At 39.1% G+C, this 12,698-nt stretch overlaps 1 protein-coding gene across 1 annotated transcript in view; it reads left to right on the forward strand.

Moving 5' to 3' along the window:
* Nucleotides 1-6,457, forward strand: part of CDKL4 (cyclin dependent kinase like 4) — a 53,404-nt gene extending 46,947 nt beyond the window's left edge. Inside the window, exon 11 of the mRNA XM_061155551.1 lies at nt 1,611-6,457. Coding sequence (XP_061011534.1) covers nt 1,611-1,712 — 102 coding nt within the window. The 3' untranslated portion in view covers nt 1,713-6,457. The remainder of the gene's footprint in view (nt 1-1,610) is intronic.
* Nucleotides 6,458-12,698: the final 6,241 nt, after the last annotated feature.

Here is a 12,698-nt window from a genome sequence, read left to right on the forward strand (position 1 = left end):
CTCACCTGCATCCCCAGCACCTAAAACAATATCTGTCACATCGAACATACTTAATAAATAGTATTCAAATAAATAGTGGGTAACTACTCCCTTCTCCAGGGGATCTTCCTGACCCAGGGATTGAACCCAAGTCTCCTGCTTTGTAGACAGATTCTTTACCATCTGAGTCACCAGGGAAGCCCAGTAAGTAGGTAAACATTGCTTATTGATAAGTCAAGATGATGTTTCCATTTCTCAGAAAAGTGACAACCATCACATTTTGCGTTTGCTTAATTCTCCACCTCTGACCTACTTTTCTGTTCACCTATCTTCGTATTAGCATCTTTGCCATAAAGGAAGAAAGTAGTCTCTTTCAATAGTTAAAATAGAAGTTTTTTGGGAGAGAAGGGTCAAACTAATCAGTAAGATGAAATGTTAAGATGATGTCTGTGTATCCCAAATCTTTATCCAAGATAAAAATGCAAATTTTTCTTACATAGGCCCTGTAACTGTTCAAGTTACGTGTTTGCAAGTTCAAGCCCAATGCAGTTTACTTAACCAAAACGTTAGGGTTTGTTCAAATTTGAAGTACAGTGTGAATTGTGTGTAAGAACACTGTCCCCTCAAAACCGTCTCACCGGCTCCTGGGCCTTTGCCCTGGGAGAGGGGATGGCACGCTCCACCCTGCCTCCTGGTCCCTGACCACTTTCCATGCGCTCGCCCCCAGGTGGGTGGGGATGCTGCTGGCCTTTGACATCTCCAGTTCACAGCTGCGCCGCCCTTTCTTTAATACTTCGTAACTCAGCTGATACTGATTAGGGACTTCACAAAAGCCCTTCCCAAAGACACAGGACAACAAAAGGGAAAGAAACACCTAGAGCAGCATGCATCTAGAGAATTTCATTTACGAAGATGATGTCATGTTCTCTGTCCTAGCCAGCTGCAGCCTGTCCATCTCGTGTGGTAGCCCCTCCAGAGCTCCCCTCACGAGACCGTGCCTAACCATCTCCCTCCATCAGGTGGAGATGGAGAAGGCCCAGGGGCAGCCTGGCACACCAGAAGGCCCTAGAGAGCAAGGCCAAGAGAAAGACAGAGATGTCTTCCAAATTTTTATTTTCTTTCTGAGCACACATCTTTTTCTTAGACATCTTACCATATCAGAAAATAAAGTTTCTGTATCTCTGAGTGATTGACCAACAATCTCATTAAGTCTAAATATTGTTTAAAGTTGATAGTAAGAAGAGATTTTAAATCTTTGCTGTTCTGCCAATATCCTAAAATTAATAATCTGAAGTTAAAAATCTGAGATGGGTAAAATGTAGACTCTTGCACTTGTTGTTTAATAGCTGGTGGGAAGTTTTCTTTTAAACCCTGACCAGATACTCAGAAATGAATTCATTGAAACAGTTCATAGTACATCCCTGAGTATCCTAGAATGAATAATATAAACTAATTTTCAAGTATCAGAGAACCACAATTTTTGGATAAGTAACTGTTTAATTTTTTAAATTGATGTCTTTTGACATCTTTGTACTGTATGTATCCTTTTGTTTTACCACCTTGAAATCAAACTATACCAATAGGAATTGTTTTCAATTTACTTTCTTATTTTTGTCTTGTTCTGCTATTAGAATCAACTGTTGCCTCTCATACCAGGAAGCCACATCTCCCCCACACCTGATGGAAGAAAACAAGTCCTCCAGTTAAAATTTGATCATCTTCCAAACATTTAGTTCTTTCAAGAGGAAAGTAATTTAATATGTATACACATTTTTGTACCAGAGAGATAGGGAGTCTCAGTGTTTCAGATGCAAATGAGCCATATGAAAATTAAGATGCTTTCTAGAATTGTTTTGCTCTGATCATTACTGATTCCTCTGCCTGTGTTTTTCACATGCCAAGTTTATCTTTTAGAACATTTTCTATAAATGTTAACAGCGTTTGAAACTGCACATATGGAGGAGAGATTTTCGATTTTATCAGAGCAGCCCCTCTTGAAGCAACTTGTATTGAGAATTTGTGAGCTTATCCTTTGATTTATGAAAAAGATTTACATATACCATCTTGCTTCAGCTGACCACAAACAGGCTTAGAACAATATCAGATAGCTTGCCTCGCCATTGTTTGTGTAAGGAATGGCATTATATTTCTGCATTTTAATTCGCTCTTGTTGCAACCAGGTCTGTTGAGTTAATCCTGGTATTTTATTCTGTGTTTTTATATTGGTGTAGGAAGGGAACCTTGAAATGTCATCCAGGTTTATCCCTTAATTCCAGGGAAGACTCTACTTTCTCTGTCTCATAAGACATTGACAATTCTATTTTTAAAGCTAGCTAGAGAACATGCCGTACATTTACACAGAAAATAGTGGATGAACTGCGAGGAATTACCATCCTCGTGACATCACGCCCTAGCATACCTGACTGCTGAGCCTTTGGCTGTCCTTTGGTGCATCACAGCTCCTTATCCTTTTCTCCTCCTGATTAAGCCATCCCAGTACCTAAACCTATCCTCCTGGGTGTATTTTCTAAACATCTCGTTGTCAACAGTCTTTTCCAAACATTTGCATCCACACGCTCTATAAACTTGTCTAGCCCTACACCTGGGCATCATGGTCAGGTCAAGTTTGTAAACACTTCTGAGAGCAGGAAGATTATCATTCAGTTAACTTCATTTTGTGTCTCTTGTCAAAAAAAGACACAAACAAACAAAACACCTCAATAAGTGAGTTGAATTTATGTTGGGACGTTTTCCCGAGTAAACTTGACACACATACATACTTATGTGTAAATATATATTTATAATTATAAATTTTGAAGCATCAGAGTAGATCCCTTTTATCCTGGACATCTAAAAATGGTATAGACAATTCGAAAGTACTTTTAGTTTGCTAGTAAAGAACTCATGTAAAATAATAGCATGAGGAAAAAATAAATAAAAATAATAGCATGAGGCTGTCTATCACTGACTGGCATAAAGGCACAAAAAAATGGCATCTTTATCAATAAATATTAAGATTATTTCATTAACTTTTTTCTGCTTCTGGGTCTGGCATGCATACCTGAACATTGTTAAATTTTGCAAATACACCTAATTTCAGAAATTCTTTGTATTTGACACTGAGACACCAAGCATAAACTGTTATTAAGGAAGCACAGTTCCACCTCATGGTCGTCTCTAAAAGTCTGCTGCACATATAAACATGGCTCTATGAACTTTCAGAGAATCCCATTCAGTTACTTGGGTACATCTCTTTATTAAGGAGTTATGACATCTAAACTATAGTTCTTTGCTCACTAAAGATATTTGAGGTGGGCTTATTTGACCATTTAATATTCTTAGTGTGAATATAGCCTGCTTAGGATCTTCTTTATTTTCATTTTATTATCAGAATGTGTCTCTTCAGACTTTTTGCATTTTTAGTAGGATGATACCACAGGTACAAGAACAATGAGGAATAAAAGATAAAAGCAACATTGATGAAAGATTTATTTTTAGCTTTCATAGTGGGTGTTTTTTTTAATCATTTAAGCCTTCTTATTGCCAAACCACTCGTGCTGCTCAAGCTCACCTAAATGTGAGCTTACGTGCAGAAATTAAGACAGCATAAGACCCCATTATCCATTTTATAATTGTGCTTCAAACAACAGTGGAGTTTTGGGCAGAGGTTGGTTGGATAATTGTCTTCCCTTAATTTTTGCTTACATTTAAGAATCCATTTAAACTAGCATCTCTGTCTCCATTCTGTTCCTGAGACAAATTCATCATTTAGGTATCATGGGGGAGAAGAGAGGTGAAAGCATCTAATGCTTAGAAAAATGTTCCAGTGTAGTCATATTACCTTGAAGAAAAGGAATCTTCTGATGGACATTTGCATGCTTATCTCTCCCTGGCTGGCCCAGACCACAGAGCATCTCAGATGCCTGGGTTGCTCAGGGGCACACATCTTGAATTGCAACTCTCTACAGAGTGCGGATTTCTCACCTCCGTACTTTGCAGGTTCCCTCACATTTCTCAGCTGCATGGGAGACAGCTGTACTTCTGCCCAAATTAAGTAATGACTTTTGTAAAAGTTCTCCTCAGCAAATAGGCTTGCTCTTTGCAGAAGCCCACGTGATTCTATAACCACACGTTTCCTTTTACAGCCTTGCACGCTTTCTGGCTTACCTGGGGCTTGTCTCACCCGTGCCAGCTTCCAGGCTTTCTAATTTACTTATAGAGCTCTTTCCCAGGGCTGTCCAAATACGACACCGTCACGGTGAGTGGCACTATCTGAATACCCCTTTCCTCCACGTCAGTGTGACCTCTTGGCGCCCTGGTTTTCCCACGCTTTCCACACACACATACCTGAGACTCTCCAAGTTGCTCTCTTTCTTTCTTTCTTTTTCTCTTTCTTTTTCCTTCCTCCCTTCCTTCTCTTTCATTCTTCTTTCTTTCCTTCCTTTCTCAGGGCACTTGACAGTTACAAATGCAGACCTTATTTATTCTTAGTACTGCTGCTTCTTCAGGGAAGAAGAACGTATAATACATAATATAGAGAGAGGACATCAGCCCCGTAGGCCTCTTTGCTTGGACTCTGTCTTTAGTCCCCATTTTGGTCCTGATGATATATCCATGCATTTGTTCTGACTTGCTCCAACCACAAAGCCCTTGAGGGGGTCACTTTTTAAAGATTGTTTTAACAAGACTGAACCACTGAAAAGTGGTATTCAAGAGGCAGCGGTCAGATGCTTTGGATTAGGGAGGTGACTGAGTGAAGGGGAACAGCAGAGTGCAGGGATGAGGAAGTGAGCAGAGACAGTGTCCCTCTGCTAAGGAGCTGTCTCACTGTCCTTTAGTGCTCTTGCAGGTTCCCCAAACTACAGGACAGAAGAAAATTAATATGTCAGATGAAAAATTTTCAGTGCTGAACATGTTGTAAGGTCCTTGTTCATACGTGCCGTAGAATTATGGTTTTTTTAAAAGGTGGCACTTTCTTTGTCATTTGTTACCACCAGCGATTTCCAATCCTGGTTTTGGAACAACTTGAATGGCACAGAATTCTCCAAAAAATATAAGTATATATTTTAAATTAAAACATACTACCAAAATAGGAATGATTCTAAAATTCCACAAACAGTAGAATCTTGAAAAATTGGAGTACTAGTGTAAGGTAATAGAGAAATCACAAGTATACAGATTTTAATGCATATAGTTAAGACATTAAGATGTCATTAAGACATTAACACTTGCAAGTTAAAGTAGTATTCTGGGTATATATGTGTATTTGTTTTCTACTAGAATCGTTAACTCAACAACGTCATTCTTGTTTTGACAGAAGATGAAAAGTCATCAAGAGTGGTGGTTTAGAGAATAATAGGAATACCATTTGGTCTGGAAGTTAGGACACTGGTTCTAGGTCTGTGTAGCCTTGTCACAATATGTAACTTTCTTTTGCCTTCATTTTCTCATTTGTAAAATAAGAAAGTGGATAAATGAGATAATGTGTTAGGCTCCCCTTCAGCTCTAAACTTCTGTGATTCTCTGTAGTGCGTGGTATTTGTGTCTTGGACTTATCTTCCACCAAAATAGTCTTTCTAGAAACTGTTTAACAATATCAAAACACATTTTGCTCTTTATGATTTAGCCAGAAGCAAGGAGATCTCCCTCTTTCTCTCTCTCACCTGCTTTCTTTCATACTCACACAAACACACACACACCACCCCCTGCTAGTTCTATCAAGTGAATAGCAGTTTGCAGACAACCACCTAACGGAGGTCAATTTGAGAAACAAAATTAAATTTTAAAGCTAATTATCACTGGATTTTTTTTAATTAATGTAAATCAAACAGGTGTGCTTTCAAAATGCAGAGTAATATATAATCATTCTTTGCTGTTTTAATCTAACTCTAATTAGCTTGGAAATGACATATGCTGTGAAATACTAATTTAAGATATCCATTAAGGCAAAGAACATTCAGTACATTTCTAACTTCAGTAAAACTTTTGGTAGTTTCAGTAAATGATAACTTAATGGAATTCTACAAATAGAGCCGAATTTTATCTGTTTTATATTTCAGCCACAGGGACACAGGCTCAGTCAACCTTATATTTAACTTATCCTTAAAGCTTATAATCAAGCCAAGAATTTGTTATCCTGTTTAACAGGCATATAAATGACTTGTATTTATAAAGTTACAATTCTTCTTTTCTGTCCTGAATACTAGTCACTGACTGTATGTCTGTATATTGTTACTTTGAAGATGTTGTGTGTCTACTTATGATTTTAGGACATGTTTGTATAAAGGCAGGTCTGCTTCAAACCACATGAACTTATAGCTGTGATTCAATTAGTATTTGATAGTTAGCATAATGACAATTTATACTTCTAGATCTAATGTACTGCAAACAGTTTTAGTTGTATTATGTTAAATATACATAATATTTTTTTATTTATCTTAAGATATTTGTAAAACCTAAGAATGGGATTAAAAACTTTGGTGACTTTATATTCAAATATATCACTTAACCTGAATATGCTCTTTAGCTTATTTTAATAAAAGTTAGAACTATTTCTGTCTCCTAATTTTTGTTCAACTCAGCTATTAGTCCATTGACTATTACTTTGTATTTAAGTTAGAAAAACTGTCATCTTCATATATTAATTCCAGAATTTGTTATTTAATTTCCTATCAGTTGGAATATCTGAATAGCTGATGTAGCAAACTGTTCCTTTTTTTGCCTGGGGCTGGGAATTTTTACAAATGGAAAAACTAGCAATAACTTTTCCAGTCTGACTGGCTTGATGTTTATCTCTGAGAACATCTTTACAACTTTACTTTGAGGCTCTAAGATTCTTTTTCCTTCAGTTCAAATATTTCTCTGGCCCTTTATGATACTTAAGCTGCAAGATGTTCTTGTATCTTCAAGCCCAAGCTAGTTTCTGTTGTAAGTTTAAAAACACAAAAAGGCTCAAGACCAAACTTAGACTAATGATCAGAGAGAAAAACAGTTGATAAAATAATGGAAGAATCACTATTTAAATATACTTCAATTCTTTTATTTTTTTTCTGAACTAACCTTTCTGCTTTCATTATTTTTAATCGTACTTATGTAAAAATAGGGTGGTCAGTTATTTCCAATGGTAGCTGCAACAATTTCTCTCAACCTACCTCGGTTTTACCATGACACTTTCCACTCCTCTTATCAAGAGATGAAGTCTCCTTCCCTCTCCTCATCTTATGACCTGTGTCTTCCATAGATGTCCTGTGCCATTTCTGGGCTTAGCCCTTGAAAGGTCTGGCAGCTTCTTCCCCAGACAGAGAAGTCTGCCGTTTCTCTCTGGGGAAGCTAGCCTCCATGCTGTAAAGAAGCTTGAGCTAGATACAGCTAAATAAAATACCACATGGAGAGGAAGAAGCTGCTGGAGGAGCACCAAGGGAGCCAGTCATGTGAGTGAAGCCTTCCGGGACTTTCCAACTCAGTGTATCCACCAGCTGAATGTCCCCACATCAGCGTCCCTAGAACAGCGTCAGGTAGAACAGAATAACTGCCCAGCTGAGCCCAGTCAGCCTACCAAACTATAAGAAATAATAAACCAGTGGTTTTAAACCACTACTTTTCAAGTTGGATTTGTTATACGGCAATAGATAACTGAAACAGTATGTTTTTAAATTGTATACTGTTTAGTGGAGAAACATGTTCTCAATGTATATGCAAACTTTAAGGCGTAAAGTTCTCTTTTTAATTTTGTTGAAGTATAGTTGATTTACAGTGTTGTGTTAATTTCTGCTGTACCTCTAAGTGATGCAGTTTTATATATATATATGTATATATATATTTTCTTTTTCATTATGGTTTTTTCACAAGATATTGAATATAGTTCCCTGTGCTATACAACAGGACCTTGTTGTTTATCCATTCTATATGTGATAGTTTGCATCTGTTAATCCCAAACACTGAAGAAGGAAAGGCAACCCATTCCAGTATTCCTGCCTGGAAAATCCCATAGACAAAGGAGCCTGGTGGGCTACAACCCATGGGACTGCAAGAGTCAGACACAGCAACTGAACAATCCCCAACCACCAGGCCTTTCTTCCCCCAGGCCCCTCCCCTTTGGCAGCCCGCAAGTCTGTTCTCTCTGTGAGTTTGTTTCTGTTTCAGGAATGAATGAATGAAAGTCGCTCCGTTGTGTCCAACTCTTTGCAACCCCGTAGACGACACAATCAATGGAATTCTCCAGGCCAGAACACTGGAGTGGGTAGCAGTTTCCATCTCCAGTGGATCTTCCCAACCCAGGGATCAAACCCAGGTCACCCACATTGCAGACAGATTCTTTACCAGCTGAGCCACCAGGGAAACCTTTCTATTTCATAGATATGTTCGTTTGTGTTATATTTTAGATTCCACATGTAACTGGTATCATACATCCATCCATGTTGCTGCATATGGCGTTATTTCATCCTTTTTATGGGGGAGTAATAGTTCATTGAATATTCATTGGATATCTGTGAATATTCACTGAAAGGACTGATGCTGAAGCTGAAGCTCCAATACTTTGGCCACCTGATGTGAAGAGCTGACTCATTGGAAAAGACTCTGATGCTGGGAAAGATTGAAGGCAAGGAAGAAGGGAGCAGCAGAGGCTGAGAGGGTTGGATAACATCACCAACTCAATGGACATGAATTTGAGCAAACTCTGGGAGTTAGTGAAGGACAGGGAAGCCTGGCATGCTGCAGTCCATGGGTTCACAGAGAGTTGGACATGATTTAGAGACTCAACAACAACAAAACATTCCACTGTATGGAAACATTCCACATTTATTGTATTCATTCTTTATCCATTCGTCTGTCCTTGGACATTTAGGTTGGTTCTATGTCTTGGCTATTGTAAACAGTGCTGCTTTAAACACTTTTTACATGTGTCTTTTCAGATTATAATTTGGGGGTCAGATGTTATTTAGCCTAGAATATACTCTAGGGAATCTAAAAATCCTTCTACCCAGTTACCCATTGGCCTCTGTTTTTGATTCTTATTTGTCTTAGTCAACGCTGCTCTACTTCCCAGGGGGAGATCATCTTCTCATAAAACATGTATAAGCACCCTATGGGGGAAATCTAAAGCACCATAATGAAGAAGTGGTCCAGACATTGTATTCTATCAAATCTGTGAGTACATTCTAGCTGGAAATTTGCTTGATAATCTTCACAGTGTTCCAATAGGAGATCTCCTTCTTTTTGCAAGAAAAATATTTGCATCTATGTTAGATAACTGGATATATGCCGAACTACTCATGTTCTATCCTTTGTCACTCTGCCAAAAAGGAAAAAATAAGCAGTCAGTCAGTTTGGGTCCTGATGAGCGTTCTTTAACCAGCGCTCTTCACCGATGATCACACTCACTAGACATCAGCTAGATCACCTTCTGGCTGTTAGCGGAAAGACTGGTCTACACTGAATGAGCTTCTTCTCATAACCAAAAATCTCTAGCACTTTTGACTCTTCAAGGTAACTGGTGCCATTGTCTTTCCACATTTGCCCTTTTTCTTTTAACCTGAAAGGCATCCAACCAGAGGTCAGATTTTGGCTTTGCCACTTACAGGTCATGACCTTTGGTCATCAGTGTCTTCAATGCTAAAGTGAGAATTTTTAACACCTGAAGTTGTTAAAAGTATTAAGTTAAACAATTATGTTAATATGCTTGGTAGCATAAGGAGCTATGTAAATATTGATTATTATTTTGAATACCTTCTAGAACTTTTGAATATATTAACTTCTACAGTTTAATATGTGATCCCTTGAAATAAATCCATAGAGTTGTTTAATTACACTAGTTGCCATATTCCCTCCCAAAGAAGTAGGAGAACTCATCTTACTCAACAACTCCTGTCTTCCATTTGGCAGCTCTTGCATTTCTAACATGAGAAAGAGCTTACCTTCTAACAAATAAAAATGTCAAGTTTTTCTACGTACACAACTTAGTTTATTGGCACTATTTAAAATGTCCACATATTACCTGGCAAACACTGTCAAGTACTAGGAAGAAACAGAATTTTAAAGCCCTCAGTGGAATATGTAACCACGAAGAAGAATCCAGTTAATGGGATTTAGCCAAAAAGGTACAAATTAAGACCTCACCAGAAAACCTAAAGACACCAACACAAGCACCATAAAATAATCTGACCATGAATCTGAGAGATTTGAGAGACTGCCTAAAAGTCAGAATCATCAGAGATAGGAGAGTTGGCTGGGGAAGTACAACTCAATTTTGAAGAAAAAAACATTTTTAAAAAAGAGTTTGGCTGCATGGGCACTTCGTTGCATCACGCAGGCTTAGTTGCCTGTGGACTTAGTTGCCCAGAGGCATGTGAAATCTTACTTCCGCGACCAGGGATAGAACCTGGATTCCCTGCATTGGAAAGAGGGTTTGTAACCAATGGAACACCAGGGGAAGTCCCAGAAAAAGCATCTTAGGTATGGGAATACACAAAACAAATTTAATATTGTGTGGGTTAAACAGCCCAGGATGACTAGCCATGGAAAACTCAACTAGAGAAAAAGCAAGAGATCCAAGCTAGAGACGCAAATCTTTTTTCTGTCTGTTTGTTTTTATTTTTCCTAACTTTAAACTTTTTATTTTGTATTGGGATATAAATCTTAATTTAATTTGTGTATTCTGGCAACTGAGGTTGTATAAACAACTCTTATTCCTGAGGAAGTGCTGTGAGTGAGAAGGAAAGTCCATCCTAATCTTTGAGAAATACTTGCACTGAGAGAAAAAAAGGAAAGGAGGGGAATTGTCAGAGGTGCCAGTTGGAGAAAGAATCAGTATCTGTCACTTGTCCAGCGACCATCCTGTCAAGATCTCCTTTCCACTGTCCCTCCCTTCCTCCTTCCTAATTATCCTCTCTCTAGCCGCACAACTACTGTGGCTACTTTTCTTGGACTTGAATCCCTGTCTTTTGTCACCAATTTCTTCCTTTACCAAGTACACATCGCTCCACTGTGCTCTGACAAAGACCTGCTCATTATTCAATTTCCCTTCTCCTGATTTTGCTAACCTCCTCCCCCTACCACCTGTAGTCTTTTAGTCAGAGAAAACCATCCTGAATTTAATTTTGTCTTATGTAAGAACCTCCTGTAAAATACCAGCACTATCTTATGTAAACTAAATTTGGAAGTAATCTTAGGTTGAATTCAAATAAATCTCTAAAATATGTTTTTTTAAATGATTAATGTCTCCTTGGATGTCATACGCTGTGTTATTTCTTCAGTGTAATCCAATTTAGGAAAAACTCTCACCAAAATTGACTCCATCAGACGTTCCCTCTAAATTGTGGGGTTTTAGCCATGAGTTGGCTTGAAGGGGTCCACTGAAAGTCCCTTCTTCCATTTAAAATTCCAGATTCCAAATGTAACCTCCGGCTATTATTTCCCCAAACTTCAGAGAGCTTTGCTGGGTTAATACCTGGACGGTTCACAGTGCCTCCAGTCTCGGACAAAGGACATCTTCCCGTTTGCCCTGCTACTCACCAGCTTGCCTTTCCCTGCATCCTGAACACTGTATGACTTGAAATAGAGCAAAACCATGACTAAGTCTACCTTACAGACTGACTCGCTTAGAAGAGATAAAAATCCCTTCTTCATCCTACCTTAACATTTAGAAATGCATCTGGGTTCCAAAATAACCCCACTGAGAAGCTATTAGGGAGGAAAAGTACCTGTTAGAATTTTGGTGTGAATTTGCTTAAAGGAATAACTTTCCCTAGAGCTGTTTGTCATCAGAATGTTGAGAAAAGGGCAGTGTGGGCTACAGTGGGTGGGACTGCTGGGTGACTGGAGGGTAATGTCAGGCATGGGGTCTTTCTTTAGGGACTGGGAGTGAAGGACACCACGAGAAGTGGAAGTGGAAATATGCCCCCATGTCCACTTTGAAACTTTACCAGTGCCATACCTGACCATCATTTCTTACAAGGAACATGCATCGGAATGGCATGGGGAGGCAGACAGATACTTTGGTGGATTCCAGAGCCAGGTCTACTGCTGACTATACTGTTTTGAAGTGTTCCCTTCTCTCTGTGGCTTTTCAGCCTACTCCTGTAGGAGTCTTCGAGCCGGGTGTTTTTAAGGATCCCTCTGGCTAATCTATTTTGTGAAGTGACACGCACAAACAGCTACCACCTCTCTCTTGTCCTGTCCCTACGTCCTCTTCCACCCTCCTTTTCTCAGGTCAGCGGACAGAGTAATGGCCTATAGCTAAGGATCTTGCTCTACTGGCTTCACAAAGAAGGAGTCAGTCCAGTGACCTTCCACCTTTCTGATCCACTCTGAGATCTCCTTTCTCTGCAGAGAGCTGGCTCCTTAGTGGCAAATGCAAGATCCTGGGGGTGCAATTGCTTTGCAAGAGGCCAGTTTTCACTTTGTAAGCAAACCAAAGGTGTGTGAGGTATTAGATAGTTTCCACCGGGCTTGAGGCTTGTTCTGCAGCTGCAGTTCTGTTTCGTTTCCCCACGGTAAGCACTTTAAACTCCTCGCTGCCATAGATGATGGCACACCATAGATAGAGGAGCTGGGCACCACTCTGAAGAGGAGGAACACCATCGCTGCCCATTAAGTGCACACAACATGCCCTTTGATCAATAACATCGAAAAAGAAGACGACACATGGCTGAGAGAATAGCTCTTAAGTACAAGTGAAATTGAAACTTCAGTTTTCAAATTGCACAATTCCTGAGGATTAA

Source organism: Dama dama, chromosome 11 (assembly GCF_033118175.1).
Source record: "Dama dama isolate Ldn47 chromosome 11, ASM3311817v1, whole genome shotgun sequence".
Classification (NCBI taxonomy): Eukaryota; Metazoa; Chordata; class Mammalia; order Artiodactyla; family Cervidae; genus Dama; species Dama dama.